This window comes from Mauremys reevesii, linkage group 11 (genome assembly GCF_016161935.1).
Source record: "Mauremys reevesii isolate NIE-2019 linkage group 11, ASM1616193v1, whole genome shotgun sequence".
Taxonomy (NCBI): Eukaryota; Metazoa; Chordata; order Testudines; family Geoemydidae; genus Mauremys; species Mauremys reevesii.
In genome coordinates, this window is record NC_052633.1 from 59,997,192 (window position 1) to 60,017,251 (window position 20,060).

Below are 20,060 nucleotides of genomic sequence, written 5' to 3' on the forward strand. Positions count from 1 at the left end.
GGCACTGATAGGTTTATCACCATTTGTGTGGGCATCAATACTGGACTATTTTATAAATACATTCTATTCTGAACTGCAGAAAGAGAGATGGCCCAGAGCTGAGAGGCTCACAACAAAGATACTGATGTAACTCAGATACATTTTTCTCACATACATGAAAAGCTCACTGGATAAGTACAGTCCTCTTGTAAATGAGAAAAACACCTTTAGAATAGGTTTCCTCCACTGTGAAATTCATGGAACCAAAAAATATAGCATTATGCTCCCAATAAGCTTCTTTTAACTATACTGCTGTGTAAACTGCAGCATGAGAAAGTTAATAAGTCTGCTTGGTTAACATTGCCTACACAACAGCTGAATTTGATTTCTGTTTTAGGGATTGTTACACTCTGCAGCAAAATGTTAACAAGGCACTGCTTATGTTATTACAGCTGTATGGAAACTGGAATTTCTATTCTGCAGGAAATTTCTCATTTCTAAAAAACAATTTTGTTCGGAATCAGAATGAAAAGTTGGAGTCATGAAATCTTCCACATTGGGGGTGGCATGGACATGAGAGATGCATGATGGACATTTTCAAATAATTCTGTTTGGAAGAACAAAAATTGAATTTTTAAAAACATTTCCAATCTGAACTCCCCAACTGCCTTCCTGACAGCCCGGGTAGTCTAGGAGCCTGGGTTAGGCAGGAAAGCATCAACAGAATCCCCATGTTCCCAACAGAACATTTTAATTCCGTCCAATCAGCATTTTCCAACGGGAAACTGTTGAGTCAAAAAATTTGAGGTCTAGCTGTTATGCACTACATCAACCACACACTTAAACTAGCCATTTTATAAATTCTCCCTATTTGAGAAATGCCTCTTTTGAAAGGCATTTTCAAATTCTGATCTATAAGCCGCACAATATAGTGGCAGCTTCAAGCTCTTGATGATGATTGTGAGAAACTAAGAACTATTTCAGATGTTTCAACCATATATTTGGGGCTTGCAAAGCAGTGATTGAAAAATCACAATTTAGTGGTCATCTACTGCCAGCAAGTTAAAGAAGTATGGACTGGATGAATGGACTATAAGGTGGATAGAAAGCTGGCTAGATTGTCAGGCTCAAGAGGTAGAGATCAACGGCTTGATGTCTAGTTGCCCCAGGGGTTGGTTTTGTTCAACATCTTTACTAATGATCTGGATAGTGGGATGAATTGCATCCTTAGCAAGTTCACAGATGACACTAAGCTAGGGGGGGAGAGGTATATACACTGGAGGGTAGGGATAGGGTCTAGAGTGACCTAGACAAATTGGAGAATTGGGCCAAAAGAAATCTGATAAGGTTCAACAAGGACACGTGCAGAGTCCTGCACTTAGGAAGGAAGAATCCCATGCACCGCTACAGGCTGGGGATCGACTGGCTAAGCAGCAGTTCTGCAGAAAAGGACCTGGGGATTACAGTGGATGAAAAGCTGGATATCAGTCAGCAGTGTGCCCTCATTGCCAAGAAGGCGAATGGCATATTGGGCTGTATTAGTAGGACCATTGCCAGCAGATCGAGGGAAGTGATTATTCCCCTCTATTCGGCACTGTTGAGGCCACACCTGGAGTATTGCATCCAGTTTTGGGCCCCCCACTACAAGAAGGATGTAGACAAATTGGAGAGTCCAGCAGAGGGCAACAAAAATGATCAGGGGGCTGGGGCACATGACTTACGAGGAGAGGCTGAGGGAAGTGCGGTTATTTAGTCTGCAGAAGAGAAGAGTGAGTGGGGATTTGATAGCAGCCTTCAACTACCTGAAGGGGGGTTCCAAAAAGGATGGAGCTAGGCTGTTCTCAGTGGTGGCAGATGACAGAACGAGAAGCAATGGTCTCAAGTTGCAGTGGGGGAGGCCTAGGTTGGATATTAGGAAACACTATTTCACTATGATTCTTGGAACATGTTGCAGAAATTGGATCTAGTTTGAGACAGGGGCGGCTCTAGGTATTTTGCTGCCCCAAGCAAGGCAGGCAGGCTGCCTTCGGCGGCTTGCCTGTGGGCAGGACTGGCTCCAGGCACCAGCTTATCAAGCAGGTTCTTGGAATGGCAACTCTGGAGCCGGGCGGCACTTTCAGGTATTCGGCGGCAATTCGGCGGAGGGTCCCTCACTCCCGCTGAATTGCCGCAGATCGTGATCGCGGCTTTTTTTGGGGGGGGGGGGGCCTGCTTGGGGAGGCAAAACCCCTGGAGCAGGCCCTGCCTGCAGGAGGTCCCTGGTCCCGTGGATTCGGCGGCACGCCTGCAGGAGGTCCGCCGAAGCCACGGAACCAGCGGACTCTCTGCAGGCATGCCGCCGAAGGCAGCCTGCCTGCTGCCCTCGCGGCGACCGGCAGAGCGCCCCTGTGGCTTGCCGCCCCAAGCACGCGCTTGGCATGCTGGTGCCTGGAGCCGCCCCTGGTTTGAGATGGAAAAATTTTTTGAGGGTGCTCCATACTGACATATTTGTGGGCATCTGTATTTTGTGATGGACTTAATTATAATTTGTACTGATCTCTGACTTTTCAAGGACAGAATCCTTATTTGAGGCTTTGCACTAATCGGGAAGTACAATACTGGATTTCACAGCAATGAAAGAATGTGGCTGGCCCTTTATGTCTGAAAACTTATGCTTAGAAACAGAACTTTTGAAGGTGAAAGAGTCTCTGAAGGTATATTATTATAATTTTAGAGGCAAAGCTGAAAAAATAGCAGGTTTATGCTTGAAGTTGCAATTGAACATATAGATACCAGCTTCACCATTGGCTATAGCAGTTATTATTCAAGTGCTTTTGGTGTCCTGACTATACACTATGACCTAGTGAGCAGAGAAACATAACTGAACCATTAACAATTTGCTAGATCACTTTATGCAGGTATTGCACAAGGAAGGAGGAGGAGGAGTGGCTTCTTCCTGTGCCTACACTTAAATAGGATTAGAGACACAACCAGGGAACGTGAACATGCATGTTATAAGATTTGTTAAGCTACCAGATCATGTCTTTCAGGATATATTGCTTTTGGGGGAAATATTGTTCTCACTGTTCTTTAACAATGCAGTGTTAGAGTGTGGGGTTTCCATGATTAACTTGATACAAACAAGCCAGCCCACCAAGATTCAATAAACGAGCTGATGCAGATACAAGTGAATAGTCATAGTGAAGGTGTTTTATAATCATGAGAAGCTGTTCTCTCCTGCCCTGCAGGAAAGCCATGAACAAAATATTCAAATGCACAGTCACAGTGAACACTAACAGCAAACACTAGCGGAGGACTAATTTAGTACTGTGATCAGATCACATACAGATTTCAAGTCAGGTGACCAGTCACTGTATTACTGATGAGACACTAATCGTAGATATTAGATTTTTTTTATTCAGATCTGACTACTTTATAAATCTCAGTTCCCACTCTCAATCTCAGGCTGCTGTTATTTATTTTTTATTAAAGCAAGTGTAAAGCTAAATATATCAGAGTGACTAAATGTCAGACATACTAAAAATAAGAGAAATGACAACCCACATCATAACAGCCCATAAAAGAATCAACAAGCGATCTCAGTTGGTCATGACATCAGCAAGACATTTCATTTTGATTGACCTGAGAATGAGACAAGACCCTAAAAATTGGAACAAGATCTGATGTCTTAGCTACCTGTCTTTTTTTTTTATGTTATGTTAGCCTGGCTATGTACAAGCAAGCAAATCCTTTGTTTAAGAGAGCTTTGATAATTATCAAATATCAAATTATCAAATAAACATTATGGAAAAATATTTGAAAAATAGAAAGATTTATTTGCAAGATGTCACTAATATGATTTTAAAGATCTAATTTAAAGAAGCAAAGATAATATTTGAAGAGATTATTTAAAAGCAGATGTAACAGGCTAGCATTTCAATACTGGTCTCAAGAACCTACAGCTGCTAAACACCATCAGTTGAGAAACAGCAAACTCAAAACTACAGTGTCAGGGAAGAATCAAAGCATAGCAATAATGTGGAAACCCTTTCAAACTCTCACAAATCCTTGTAGATTTTTGCAAGTTGCAATGCAGGAATCCAACATTTTTAAAGACTTCAATACTTTGGCACAATGATAGTGACATTTTATATTACTTCTTTCATCCAGACAGATCTCATGAGCACTTTACAAACTATAGTGCCTTCCATTTGATTCAGTCACTAATCAATCTGATCAATGTAATTTGGATCAAAATATCAGAAGCCAAATCATATTAAAACAAAACCCAACTCCCACCTTTTATTTTGACAGTACTAGGCTATCATTATTGGATGATTCAATAATAGCTATGTAAAACTGCTTAATAATGAAAACTAGGATTTTTAGTGTAATACAAGTAAAAAGGAGCCCCAGGAAGACTCATGTTACTGAAGGATGATTAGAGGTAAAAACTGAGTTATAAGAAGTTATAAACAGTATCATGTTCTATGCAAATTGTGATAAGCATCCTGGAAGTTAAATAAGCAGTTGAACGTGATTTCTGTTTTAACCAGTAAAGAGAACAAATTTAACTGGAGAGATTTATGCTCACGTTATTATTAAAATGTCAATATTTACCCACAGTGGAATCCATGATTAACACAATAATTTCAAATTCTAAATGCAGGGGAAAGCTGTGGTGATCTCAGGTACATCTGTGTGGCAAATATAAGGTACATGCTGACTTTTTACATGGTAACATTGTATGTGTATGCAGAAAGTACGCATACATAGTGGTTGTCTTTAAAAAAAAAAGAAAATTTTCCCATAGCCACTGCACAGAAATGGAAGGCTACCACTGTTTTCCCCTATACTTTGAATAGGAGATCTGTGATAAACTGAATAGCATGACTGAAAGGAGCTTACTTTTTAATGGCTTCTGTTGTAACAGTGCACAGCAACAAATCATCAACAATGGGGAAAAAAGTGGAAAGGCTCCATACATTCCATTTTGCAAATTTAAGATCACAAAACGTTTCCTTCACAAACCCACTGACTGAAAATTACACATTTTATTTGAACCTGATCCACTAACAAGTTTTTATGCTTCAAATTATCCTCCTAAAAAATAGATTATTATAGCCTGCATAAACCTGTCCAAGGGTAAGGGAACTGAATGGCAAATTGCAAAAAAGTGTTCCAACCTCTGGGGAAAAAAGTGTATTTAAATGTGTACATTGCTCTTATCTTAACTTTAGTTCAAATACAGACCATGGGACCATAGGCCAAAAAAACACTTTAAAAGTCTCTCTCTGAGCTCATGTGGAGCTGCGGAAGTAATGGAGAAGTAAATGCTTTTTATCACTATAAAGGGATGTGACTCCAGGTTAAAGTCATTGGTAGGGCAGTGTATGAGCGCCTCCAGTGCAGTTGTCAGATAGCACCTACCTTTTAAATTGTGGATTTAAAAATGAACTAAGGCATTGTTAGGGCAATCTTAGGTGCTTGTACATACCCAAAGGCCAGGTTAAATTTCCTTTTATTTGGCTTTGTGTTTCTAAAGCCCCTTAATGCACGTGTCAGCTAATGGCAAGATGGCATTTGAGTTCTTCAGGTACAGTAATTCTTTAGTGGTTTTAGCGTTTTTGGCAATAAACTTACTTTTGTTTCTCTCAGCAGAAACTGCAAATCTCGCCCACTAAGGATGCCATGGTTTTTCACGTAGCTGGGCATATGGACAGTACTTGTCCCGTGGACGGTTCCATGGACTTCCATGTAGGTATGAATGATGTCCAAATAAGCCTTCTTATCCTATAAAATGAAACAAAATTCGTTTTAGTCTTTACAAACAAAGAAGTGATGCTGTCCTAATCAGAACTGGTTATCTACCTAAAACAATGTCCCAAAGCCCTAAATGAAAGGAGGCCAGTGGTTTTCATCTTTCATAACCACATCTTTGACATAAGACTTGATAGTATATTATATGATTAGCATTTTAAAGTATTAATTTCTAAAAGTTTTGTGCTAGTTTGCAATAGACAGTCTGCTCCTGTTCGACAGAACTCAATGGGAAAATTGCTATTAATTTCAAGGGGGCACAACCAGGCCCTCAAACTGTAGTAACTAAGACAATACACATTTACAAGACAGAAGTGAACTGAAAACATTTCTACACATAATAAAACTCAATTTTGTAACCCACACTTACTCCACTTTTGCACAGTCATGCAAACAACAGTTACACAGTTTGGCCTAAAAATAATAGCTTCCTGCAAACTGGTTAGAAGCATTGTTAAGGTATTTCTGTCAAGAACTCAATATAATTGGCCTTTGCTCATCCTCACTGTGAAGGAAGAAGGAGTTAATCTTATCTCACTAGTGCCATGCCCCTGCTTTCTCTCAAGATTTGGACATAAGCCTCCACACAGTCTAGTCTTAACACCAAGAAACAAATGTCTTGACTCTTTGGTGCCAGGACAATTTCTAGGCTTGTATTTTCCACCCTACTTGATTTGTCATAGGCAACCCCTACACACCATTATTTGACAGCTATGTATAAGAAAGTTGGCCAACGGTGATATCGAAGTTCCCTCAAGGGGAAGTAGACTAGGGGTATGGCTACACTTGCAGCTGTACAGTGCTGGGAGTTAAACCTGTCTTCGTAAGCTGAATAGGGAAAGTGCTGCAGTCTGGCCACACTGACAGCTACCACCGAACTGTCGTGGCCACATTTGTAGCATCTGCAGCGGCATTGGGAGCAGTGCATTATGGGCAGCTATCCCAGCGTTCAAGTGGTTGCAACGTGCTTTTCAAAAGGGGGTGGGGTGTGACAGGGAGCGTGGGGGAGAGAGAGAGTGGATTTTTGGAGCCGACACTCTGTCAGCAGCTGCAAGTTCTGACCCCCTCCCTCACCCCTCTCTCGCTCACAGAAAGTTTTTTTCCTCACAGACCAGATAAGCAGCCTCCCCGAAACGGACCCTCCCTCCCGCTCGCCATGCTGCTTCTCTCCTCAAGCCCCCTCTCTTCAAGCAAACACTAGCTGTGGGAGTTCCAAATGGAGCTCATTCACAGCAAACAGGAGCTGTGTTTGTTTTTTTTTATAAGCAGCTCCGGGAGCCCCAGTTCACAACAAAACAAACAGAGGCATCACAACAAAACAAAGAGAGTTATCTTTACTTAAAAGCATTATGGGAAGGTTCTGGAGGTCAGTTACAGCTGCAGCGCTGTTCTCTTTATTCCTCTCATCGAGGTGGAGTACAACCAGCGCTGTAGCCAGGGAGATACAGCGCTGTATGTGCCTTGCCAATGTGGACGGGAGTGAGTTACAGCCCTGTAAAGCCACCACCAGCGCTGTAACTCTCAAGTGTAGCCAAGACCTAGGAAAATCCTATTACTTGGAAGCCTGGGACAGTAAGACACAAAGCCTAGACAAGTGAAATTTTATAATTTACTGCTTACCAAAAACGGATGTGCATTAAGTATTCAGTGTAGCCAATCTGAGGCTTGAAAATAAAAGATGGTTTCTAGCTTTAGCTTCCTCTGTGGTTTGGTAACACTTGCAGGGAAGTGGACAACTTGCTCTTTCACAGCCTCCCCCATTGCTAAATGTCTCTGATCAGCTAGTTGTGCCCCATACTACATTTTAGGAAGAATGCACTGGCTAATTATTATTTATATCAACAAAAATATTGAGAGAACCAAACTTTCTTGTCTGATAACTAAATCCAAGATCCAGATTGTCCCTGTACAAATCAACATATGAAAAGGCTTTCGTAGTCTAGAGGACGGAAAAAGGCAGGGATGAAGGAACTATCCAACTCTGGCAGCTGCTGCTTAGTCTCTACAAAACCTTAAATCCACAGAAAATACTGTATAAGCCACAAGATAGTTAATTCAAAGGCTATCTAGACAATAATAATAATTAAGTACAGTTAAGTACTACTTCTTACAATCCCAACAACTCAAAAATATTTCATTAGGATTAGGGACAGGGAGAGTAAAATGAATAAACTCACTTGAGAGAAAGGTTTCACACAGTATATTACAGTAAATGAAACAGCAAAACAGAATTTACATTCTTAATATTGGCTGAGAAGACTCAAAGTCATGCATAAACAGAGTTCTGAAAAGTCAATTTTCAAGACTAATAATAATAGTAAGAATAAGAATAGTAAACAAATAATAATTCTTAGCTCTTATATAGTGTTTTTCGTTATTAGACCCCAAAGCATTTCACAAGGGAGGTCAGTATCTCTATCCCCATTTTACAGATGGGGAAAATGAGGCACAGAGAAGTGAAATGACTTGCCCAAGGTCACCCAGCAAAACTTGTAGGAGAGCTGGAAATAGAATTCAGGTCTTCTGAGTCCCAGGCTAGTGCTCTATCCACAAGGCCATAATTCGGTATTAACTTAATGTGTTTTGAGACTTTTTAAAAATTATTTTTTCCACTGACTGTTAAAGGTGCCTGACTCACACCACTTCCACTGTGACCAGGAAGGGCCTCTTCTAGGGCTAAAAGGGTGTTCTGTCCTCATGCCTATTGTCAAAGGCTTTTTCCTGAGGCTCCTCTTCCCTTTTATTGATTCAGCCTTGCTCTGCGGTCGGAAATCTTTAATGGGTACCCAGGTTCAAACCAAAGCAATGCAGGGTCACTGTCTTGTCTAACTTCAAAAAGGGTACCTTCCCCTACTCAAGGCCTCGGCCACGATTCAAGTGCTCATCAGCTGGGGTGGATTAATGCATCAGCCCATTGCGAATACAGTCATGAAATTCAGAAGATCCCAGAAATTAGAGATGGAAGGGACCTACACTATTAGTTCATCTCCTTGGTTGTGTATTTACTAGCATTTTGTCTCAAGCTATGAGGCTTTCATCACTTCCCTTGGAAGACCATTATGAAACACTGTATAGACTTCAACACTCCTGGCCTCCCACAGATGGCAAAATTGAGGAAACAGAGGGAAAGCGACTTAATGGAGCCCACACAAGACGTCAGTGGCCATGTCAGGATTAGAACACTCAGTCCCTTCCCAATTCCCAAACCCATGCTCAGCTGTCATTAAATTATGCCTATAAACTGCCCTCTCATTCTCTGTTCTGTCCTAAATAATTCCTCTCATTGGTGTTCACACCCTTCAAATAATTGTAAATGTATGTCCCTCTTTAGTTATCTTTGAATACAGCAGTAAATATTTAATGACTTTTACATTTTACCCACAGGTGAATCCATTTGTTGTTCTTTTCAATACATTTGTGGTAAGAAGGTGCCCAGTACTGAACATGACATGCTAGGAGCAATTATGCCACAGCTATATTCTATTATTTGTATTACAAGAGCACCCTAATTGAGGCTGGCGCTCCATTGTGATGGGCAATGGACACACAGTAGGAAACAGTCCCTAATGGAACAGCTTTCAATCTAAAGAGGCAAGACAGACAAAAGGTTGGAAGAGAAACAGAGGCACAGAATTGAAGTGACTTTCTCAGTGTCACAATAACAGGTGAATAGAAGAGCTTTCAGTAGACTCTTTGTCTTATCTCAAGTCCTATTCCAGTGGCCTCCAAAATGGGCTATGTTCCCTTTTGAGGCAGTGATATAATGCGACATCTCTGAGCGCTTACCCCCAAATTATTTTGGCTTTTTCCTGCCGCACTGAATGAAAACTCATGTCTAATTTGCTATCCAATATCACCCTAAATACCTGTAGAACTAAGCTCCAGGGCCCTATCTCCCATTGGAAGTTAGGTCATAAAGGGAAAAAAAAACTACACGCTACATATAAATGACCCATAAAAGAACCAAACCTTCAATACATGCGAGATACTATTCCCAACAATGAGATAAAGAAAACACAGAGTTGGCTATAATAAAATGCCATGGTATCATTTATTTCTTTAGATATTTATAATTATAGCTTAAGGCTATATATGTAGTATTATTAGCAACTCAAATATTATATTTAGTGACTGGAAATAATAGCTTCAGGTGAATTATGTACTTTAAAATACCACAGGGATAAGCCAACTAGGTTAGACTAGCAATAAAATATAATATGAAGCGCCCTGCTGTACCACTGTGACTTACATATTATCTCACAGTATGTTTTTCATTTGTAAAGGACCTTTATTTTTTAAAATAGTGCCTTACAAAAGTAAGTGCTTTGCAAACGGTTAAATCTCATCATGCTCCACTGAGGAAGGCACTTCAAGTATTATCCTTTTATTAGGAGCAAACTGAGCAGAGAGATGTTAAGTAACTTGCCCAAGGTCATGCAGTAAATCATTGGAATAGCAGGCAACAGAAACCAAGAGCTTGGATTTCCAGTCTCTGCTGCCATCATTAGTTAACATGAACACGTTACTATCTGAAAAATGAAGACTTCAAAATTAACCAAGTACGTAAGAACCCCAAATTCCTAGTGTTTATAAAGCAGAATATACACAATTAAAAAGCGAGATAGGACTTAGGATCAGATATATCCCACATGGTAAATGAAAAAAGCTTCCTGAAAATAAGAGAATACTACCATTTAGAAAATAACTTTACTAGTCAAAATGCTCACAATGGGTTTGGAGTTTTTGGGGGTGGATTACAGAGATCTCTTTGATGCAGGCTTTTCTTTCAAGTTGCAGAACTACAAATTGTAAAACCCATTCCTGTTTTCTTAATGCAGTTGAGGTTTACTGTGCCTGCCTAAACAAAGTCCAGGAGTTATGGTTCAGTGTTTTAAAGGTGAAAATAGATAAGACTATAAAGCATAGGTATTAATGACAACATAATCTGCCTACTGCAGAAACAATAATAAACTCACCTTGAATCTTATCAGCAAAAGTCATATAGTGTACACTATAAATAAAACCATGATAATATGAATATATTGTAAGTGGCAAAGAAAAAACAGCTAGAAAGAAAAATAGATGGATGTCCTCAAAATGTTACTGATTTCAGAGAAATAAATAGTTACCTAGCTCTTACACAGCACATTTCTTCTTAAAATAAAAACACACACAAGTTATCCAGTCTTCACAGCCCCTCCTAGAGGCTCCTAAAGAACCATATGCATTATTCCATTTCAGAGATATAGCAATAGAAGAACTGAGGCCAGAGGCCAGATTATCAAAGGTATTTAGGTACCTAAAGATGCAAAGAGAGAGACGCAGTGGGAATTTCAAAAGTGCCTAATTCCCATTAAAATCTCTCTCTTCAGTGAACTTTTCCATTATGAAAATACAATGGGGTATATATAAGACTCTTATTCACACTGTCATCTCAAGCCAATTCTCCAATTCCTCCTATTGCGCGACAGAAGTACACTTTTCCACTGGGAGTTGTCTGCACTGTTAAGCAATTTTCCCACAAAATAGAATAAAAAAGGTAGGAGATGGAATAAAAATAAAAATTCTTCTAAAGAAGCAATAGGAAAGATACTGTATAAAATTTAAACCATTCCTTGATGCTGCCAGAATGTCTATATTTATTAATAGGCTTCAAAATCACGGAATGTGTCCCAATTTGTTTATGTAGTGTCCTTGTAGCTGTATCAGTCCCAGGATATGAAATAGACAAGGTGGGTGGACCAACTTTTTTTGGACCAACTTCTGTTGGTGAGAGACAAGCTCTTACATTACCTTACCCACCTAGTCTCTCCATTTGTTTAATTATTCCATTCATATTCTGCCAACTGAGTTGGTAATTAACGCCATTCTGCCTTGGAAGAAGTATTCTTTTTTGCCTGTGTCAATTAAATCTTCCTAGATCTAAGATCTGTTTCTTCATATAATTATTTTGAAATATGGTCAGGAAAATAAACGCCCACAACACACTGTACAACTTCTATTTTTCTGAACAGTAGGAAAACGTTAGAAAATGATTCTTAATAAATTTGAGAAATTTAACCAAATGTATTGATTATCCAGAGAATTCAGTACAGGATCCAAGATTGAGGTAGGAAAGTACATAATCATATACAAGTAGATGTTTTTAAGATGACTTTTATAGTTACATTAAGTAGATTTCTCCCTCCCTCCAACGTTTGATATTATAGCAGTGGAATATTTTTTCTAACAAAGAGACAACACAAGCTTCTGCACGCTGCTAAGACAATGCACTTCAATTCTGACGTTTTGTAAGCATAAAATATGAATACTTTAAGGTTAAGTAATTTAATTCCTTTCTTCAATAAACCATGCAATACTAATGTTCTAAATCAAAGAAAACTACCAGAATGAAATGCACCTCATGCTTAATTCACTGGAACAAAAATATGAAAGTATTTTGTTATAATGTAGAGTTAGTATATTTTTTATATTTTAACAAATGAGCAGTTCCCCCCATAATGTGACAGTAAAATGAATGTGAGGTAAATACCTAAAACCTACTGATTTGGTTTTTAAATGGGTTTGAAACCTTTATTTAAACTTAGAAAAGGAAAATGTTGTTTCTGAAAATAATACATTCTCTAATGCAGAGGCGGACAAAGTTTTTGGCCTGAGGACCACATCTGGGAATAGAAATTGTATTGCAGGCCATGAATGATCACAAAATTGCGGTTCGGGTGCAGGCTCTGGTTGGGGGTGCGGGCTCCGGGGTGGGACCAGAAATGAGGAGTTCAGGGTGTGGGAGGGGGCTCTGGCTGGGGTGAGGGAAGGGGTGCAGGCTCCGGCTGGGGGTGTGGGCTCTGGGGTGGGGCTGGGGATGAGGGGCTTGGGGTGCAGGAGGGTGCCCTGGGCTGGGATCGATGGGTTTGGAGGCCAGGAGCAGGATCAGGCCTGGGGCAGGGGGTTGGGGTGTGGGGAGAGGCTCAAGGGTCCAGGCGACACTTGCCTCAAGTGGCTCCCAGAAGCAGTGGCATGTCCCTTCTCCGGCTCCTATGTGGAGGCGCAACCAGGCGCTCTGCACGCTGCCCCATCCGCAGGCACCGCCCCTGCAGCTCCCAGTGGCTGCAGTTACCGGCCAATGGGTGCTGCAGGGGCAGTGTGCAGAGCGGAGGTCTCTGGCTGCCCCTATGAATAGGAACCAGAGTGGGGGCCATACCACTGCTTCTGGGAGCTAGGATGACCAGATGAGGGACGTGAAATATCGGGACGCGTGGGGATGCATGTGCGCGCGTTGGCGGAGCAACAAAAAACACCGAGAGCCGGTGACGGAGGAAAAAACAAAACAAAAAACCAAGAGCCACCAAAGCATAGGAAAAATTGGTGGGGGCTGAGCAGCTCTACGCCCCGCCCCACCCCGCACCAGATCACCTTCGCTCTGCCTCCACCTCCCCTGAACTGGCTGCCACGTCCTGCTTCTCCGCCCTTCCTCCAGCACTTGCGCTGCCATACAGTGAAAGCCTGGGAGGGAGGGGTGAGGAAGAGGAATGCGGCGTGCCTGGGGAAGAGGCAGGGCCAGGGTGGGGATTTGGGGAGGGATCCAATAGGGCAGTGAGGGGGTGAGGCTGGGGGCGGGGATTTGCGGAGGGATCCAATGGGGGAAGGATGGGTGGAGTCAGGGCGGGGCCCGGGTTGGAGTTGGGGTGGGGGTGGGGGGGACACAAACAAGTAAATACCAAGACAGTCCTGATAAAATCGGGACGTCTGGTCACCCTGCCGGGATCCGCGTGGCATGGCCCCTGACTGGAGCGTCAGTGGGGGGCCATGCCACTGTTTCTGGGAGCCACGGGACGCGGCCCCTGACCCTGGAGTGCTGGAGCGGGGCAAGCAATAACAATGATTAGGCTCCTGGTAAGCAAGAATTCTACTCATGATGAAAACTTTGAGGATCTTTAGTCATTGTTCTTCAGTTTTCATCATTTAGCCTTCTGGAATGAACCGCAGAAGTAAAAAGCATGTTGCCAACATATATTTCTCAGTGCATAGAGATAAAGGTACATTTGTCATACCTGCAAACAGTTATTCTGCTAGTTCCTCCTATTCCAAGTCAGCTTATAGCATATAGCAACAGGTGGCAAGAGAGATCAACTGAGAGGGATTATATTTTCCTTCATTATGAGTCTCCAATGACAACCATTTCACAGCAAACAACCCCCAAATCTAAATATTTTCTGGCCTAAAATATTTGAGAAGTGCACAGGAAGGTGTAGCAATAATTCATATGTACAACACATATGGCAAAGTTTAGAAATTCACTGGAGAGATGTGCACATCAGAACATGCAGATAGGTATCCTCAAAACCTAGACACCAGAATAGGACTAATCTAGGAAGAACAAATAGGTTCCTTGTTCAGTTTAGATTTCTCATCAGACTCTTTAACCAGTCTGGAGTAATCCCAGTGGAACCACTTCGAATACTCCAAAGCTCTCAGGCAGGAAAAATAATTCAAACAAAAACATGTTCTCTTCCATTGGTGCTTGACAGCACAGCTGGCATCACTTTCTCATAAAATGAGTTGTAACTCTCTTCAGCTTTACCATAGAGATTATTCAGGGCAGGTCTTCTAGTGAAGGCCATGCAGAGTCATTGCTGTTTCCATAACAAACAAGAGCAGCCAGATTACTCATCAAGGAAATCCTGTTAATATTTGCAAAAACATGGTGCAGAAAATGCTGTAAATCATAATGCTAAACATTTATCTTGCTGGAAAAGTATTTATGAGAGCAAGATAGAATAATTAATTTGATTCTCTGTTCTTGTTTCTGCTACTCTGAGACAGCAAGGAATATGTCCTTTGAAGCTTGTATCCAAAAACAATTCCCATCACTTGAACTAAGGATGAATTTCTATTTATTTTCAAGAGTGCTAGTACCAGAAGCAACTAGCAGTAGTTATTTTTCCAGCTTTCTAACGAGTAAGGTACAAAGCCACTGCAAAAAACCTCAGAAGTACCGTTATTTGGTCTTTTGACAAAAAATCTGTCTCTTCCTATGGTAATCATAGATTTCTCAGTTCTGGCATATATGTTTGGGCAAGCCACATTCTCTCTCTCAAAATAATGTATTCCACTTGATGAAAGGGGCAATTCTTAGCAAGAATTTGGTCAAAGCAAGACTAATCCTCACATCTACATTACCTGCTACGCTTTCTTAACACAGTAATCTACATATGCAACAAAACTGTGTCTATGCAAGAAAATGGGCGATGACAGTATCATCATCTTCAGAAATAGCCTTGATTTTAGGGGCAACACTGAACCTTATTTTTGTGTTACTATTCCAAGTGTTACCCTTTATCTTCAATTATTGTTTGTAATTTATGGGAACACGGATTTCCCAGAAACCACGGTCTCCGCTCCTTAGAATATTGTCCAATGGCAGAGAGGCTGGGAACAATCATTATAGGCGACAGTCTTCCTGAAAGTGCCCAGGCCAACCCTTCTCTCTCTAAAATGGTCACTGTCCAGGGAGCAAATATAATTCCCTTCAGCTATGTACAGTACTCTGTACAGTAAACAACACACAAATCCCTTCTTGACTTCCAGTACCAACTGGGTAAACAGAAGTTAATTTAATCCAGCCTTTGCCATCTCAGATATTTGGTCAACTGTAGAGAAAAGGCTAAGCCAGAACCGCAAACCTGAAACGCGTCTATAAACTTTGAAATAGCCCAGCAAAGAACTTCATTGCTAGGGCTCATCTGTAATCAAGAAGGAACCCAGGGATGCCCAGGTATATTTACTTGTAGATCCCTTGCTCCTGAAGGAAAATAAAACATGGGAGTTCCTGAGGCATAATGGGAAGGGAAACCTCCTTCCTCCAAATCTGTTATGTTCTAGACATCTCTAGAGGTCCAAACTGATTAAGTATCCACCAATAACTAAGATCCCCAAATTCAGGAAAGTATCTACATTCAAGGCAGCACTTAAATACATGCTTGAGTGGTTTACTGAATCAGGACCTAAGCCTATACATAAATAATGTAGCATCCAAAATAGAATTCATTCCTCAGATAATCTAGTTTTAAAAAAGTAATGGATACTTAAACTCAAATGAGTTATTAGAAATATTAGCTGGCCTACCTGTACCATTGTGAAGGACTGTATGGTGTAGCCTACACACACTGTTTCTGTTTGCAAAGTGAGCTCCTATAGTCCAGATTGGAAAGGGTTGATTTGTAATAGGCACTATAGTTTCAAGAGTTACTCATGAGAAGAGATGTGAAACAAACAAAAATTAAGCAAGCTTTTAAAAAAACAAAACTATTGTCCAAAAAAAATATAGCAAACCCCTTCCCTAAAGCCAAGTGAAACTTCTGAGTAACTGGAACAAATGACAAAGTCTCCTTTCTGTTTCCTGTACAGATATACCCTCAATTTGTTCCTTCCATAAAACATACTCCTTTCTCCTCCCGCCCAGAAAACCACAAACCAAACCAAATCCCACAAAACTTCTTAAGCTACTTTAAACTGTAAACTCTTATTTAGTTTGTGATCTGCTTGGGTCAGACCCTGTTTTCTCTGTTTGGTGACTATAAAGCACCAAAAAATACATATACATCTGTATAGACAAAATACAGATCTCACAGATGTGTCCATGTCTCTGTGCATTTTAACTTTGTCCTTTTCATTTTATTTGTCTGGGTTAAACTAAATGCTCCTTGGGACAAGTGTCCTGGAAAGTCCTGGAAAGTGTCATATAAATTAAAAAATAAAATAAAAATCTACAATTGCTTTTTTATTTTTTACATCAATGTCACAAATAACCATGGAACCTTTGCAAATTCAAACACACTGCATAAAGGAAACTATTAAAATTGGTGTACCAAGCCAATGTATAATTAACTAACCTGTTGCAAGTGCATTAGAAAGTACAGATTGATAAATAAATCAGGACCTGCAATTTGAAAGTCAATTCATTATCACTTTTAATTTCAATGTGCTTTCATTCGCTACTTGGTGGTTCCTTACAGCATCTTGTTATCTACAAATGTATTTCATCCAAAATCATTTAACTGGATGCCACCAGGTTTTTTGTCTTGCGTTTTGGTTCTCTCCAAAATAAAGTGAAGTAAAAGCAGATTCCAGAGTACTGGTATGAATACAATATTTACTTGTTCAGTTCTCGGCACAGGTTTTGATCAGAGTGGCTCAGTCCCTCCTTTTCTGTTGCTCATAGTGCAAACTAGGCTTACAGCATTAAATGTCGCATCAAAAAGCAGCAAATGATTTCTTCTCATACCCAAAATGGGAAGTTCTACTAGCTTTTAGTCATTTTATTCGACAGCTACAATAAACTTGCCATTTAAGAAAGACACTTTTGTTGATCGTTGCGCACAGAACTGTTATTACTTTATGCCAACTATTTCTACCTACTTTTAAAAGCCTTATGATAAAGCCTTTCACATCAAAGGAATGGAATGACAACCATCTTTCCCTAAGGCACTGTCAACAGGAAGATATAGCCTGAAGGGTTGAAGTCTTAAACTGGGTAAATTAAAATTTCAGAAGTATAAATGCTGCTGTAATAATAAATGGAAGCATGACACTAAGAAAACTGAAGTCTCTTTTTACTCTGCTTGAAGCTGGTGCAGCAAAGGCATCAACTGAAACTTGCTTTAATTTCAATTTGGCAGCCTAGATTATGACAAATTTTCATGATTTTAAATTATTCAGGTCACCTTCACACAATATTAGTCTCATTCACCACTGAACCACTAAACAACATTATGTTCACAATCACAGGCCAATTATGTTAGAGAACAATTAATCAGAGCCCTTGTTTGCCTGGTGGTCCTTGTAGTTCAGATTGTAAAACATATGGAGAATAGTTTGTGGTCCCAGGTTTAGTTTCCCTTATTAAAAATGAGAACATGTGCCAGTTTTTATAAACTTTTATAAACTTTTATTAGTGCAATTTAAAAAAACAAGAACTGCTGTTGTAGGTGTCGTCACGTGCCCTGAATGTACCCCGTTCATCTTTCAGAAGTCCTAATACCTGGATGTTTATTTGTCCTATGCCAGATCAAAGGTAGCTGGAAGCCCGATATCTGCCTTATGTTAAGATCATGCCACACTCTGAAGTTGTTCTAACCAGAGAATACGCAGTTTTAAGAAAGAACCACTTTAATTTTCAAAACAGAAGAGAAGCTAGGAATGCAAACCAAGAGCACAAATGATGCACTTTGGTGCATGAACACCGTGGAGAAACTAGAGTTATTTGTGAGGGAGAGACATATAGCAGAACCCCGTTTATCCGACCCTCCATAATCCGGATCTCCGTTTTAACTGGACAACTAGCATACACAGGCCCAAAAAAGGGTGCTCTCTCCTGGGGCCACTAGATGGCGGTACAGCATTGCACTTTCCTATTTTCTGGTTTATGTGGATTTTGATTATCCGATCTAGCCCTAGTCCCAATTAGATCGGATAAATGGGTTTCTGCTGTACTGTTTTGATCTATAACAGTGTTTGCCTTATGAAATTAATAAACACCATGTGTGTCCCCAGAGGGGACAGAGTCTTGGGGTTGGTCAGGGTATTGATAATGGGATGAAGAGTTTTTCATCTTTATACTGTCAGTTCAAATCCAACCCAAGCTGGAATTGACTGAAGTCATTACTATGTTGATGAGAAGGAGATTCAGAAGTCTGTGTTAAATGAGCTAGTAACCTCAATACAGTTCCAGGTAAGCAGGTGTCCCCATCACAAAAACTACATCAAACGCCACAACTGTTTGCAGTCTCAGTTGAGGTGCCAATGACTGAATGGGAAAGAGTCTTAGCTAAAAGAATTAAGGGACATTAGAAAGGCAATCCAGGGAAACATGCCAATGCCTGTGCATTTTCTATTCTAGGAAACGGAGATTTCCGTCTCCAGAGCTACTGGTCTGGCGCATTTCACAAAAAATGTCACCATGTAGGTTATCTTCAATCTGCGCGCCCTTCAAACACTACCTTCTTCATAACCATTCCTTGTTGATTTTATCATGAAAATGTTTTTTTTTTTTTAAATTTCTATGCAAGTTAAAAGAAGGTTAACTATAGTTGTATTCCCAACCCTGCCATAAAGAAACAATACTAGTCCAAAACATTTTAGTAAAACTACAGTAAGATAATCTACTACAATGTAGGAGTAGTAAAATTCTTCTAAGATACTGACAGGGTTTGGAATTATTAGTGGAGATGAGTGGACTATTTATAAAGGCGTCCCAGCATCCATCGCTATGTAATGTGGAGAAACCAGTAGCTATGCTGAAGCATACACCTGGATAACCATTATCACTTAACGTCCAAGTTTAGCAAAAGAAAATTTTAACACACATGGGAATAACACGGTGGACGAGAAAGTAGGGCAACCAGCTCCCCCAGTCTATTTTAGATTTCTGTCATGTGGACTGAATTCGGTAGTCCCATTTTAATCTGTTTCCATGCATTAGTACAGTAGCCCGGATGCACAGTCAGATTAAAAACTGTATAAGGTCCTGTAAGTTAATAATATCATACACATATTCACAATGATCTTGTAACATAAATAAGAAACAGCCTTGGGGATCACAGGTGTAGAAGTACTAGCTGAAGTCATATGAGGAAATCAAATGACATGGAAAATATCAAGATACAAGAGTTAAGGTCAGATGACAGAGCATCTAAGGAAATCAAGAAATGAGAGAAGGGAAAATGAGATGCCATTTAAAAGAGATGCTGAGAGAGTGGGTCAGCAAAGTATGCTCCTGGGGGAAGTCTGTGCCACTGCGCATATGCAGAATTTATGTCCCCTGCAGATTTCTCTGCTTCTCTGCAGAAAAATGACTTTCTGATGGGGCACAACGGGAAGCCACAAGAGGGTCATGCGACCCTCCCCAGCAATATGTTTTGGGTGCCCAGGGCAGCCAGCAGAGAGGTAAATCACTGTGGGGCAGGCCTGGGGAAGACCCGGCTGGAGGCTCCTACCCTGTGCCAGGCTCAGCTGCTAGTCTCGGCTGAGCTGGGGAGGACAGAACTTCCTCTTTCCTTGCACAGCATCCAGGGTCATGTCAGACCAACCCCCAGATTTCTCCCCTGGCGGTAGGTAGCTCTGCAAACTCCCTTCCCCCACTTCTGTGCAGCCAGTTTCCTGTCCTCCCCAATGCCATGCTGGAGCCTCCACATTTATTTGACAAACAAAATTTGCAGAATTTTTAACTTTTTGGCAAAAAAAATTTATTTGGTGGCACAGAATGCCCTCAGGAGTAAAAGTAGGAG

The 20,060-nt window shown here is 40.7% G+C and overlaps 1 protein-coding gene across 3 annotated transcripts in view; it reads right to left on the reverse strand.

Annotated features, from left to right (window-relative positions):
* Positions 1-20,060, reverse strand: part of MGAT5 (alpha-1,6-mannosylglycoprotein 6-beta-N-acetylglucosaminyltransferase) — a 235,215-nt gene that overhangs the window by 29,697 nt on the left and 185,458 nt on the right. For all 3 annotated transcript variants that reach the window (XM_039494729.1, XM_039494731.1, XM_039494730.1), the window contains exon 12: positions 5,602-5,751. In XM_039494729.1, coding sequence (XP_039350663.1) covers positions 5,602-5,751 — 150 coding nt within the window. The remainder of the gene's footprint in view (positions 1-5,601; positions 5,752-20,060) is intronic.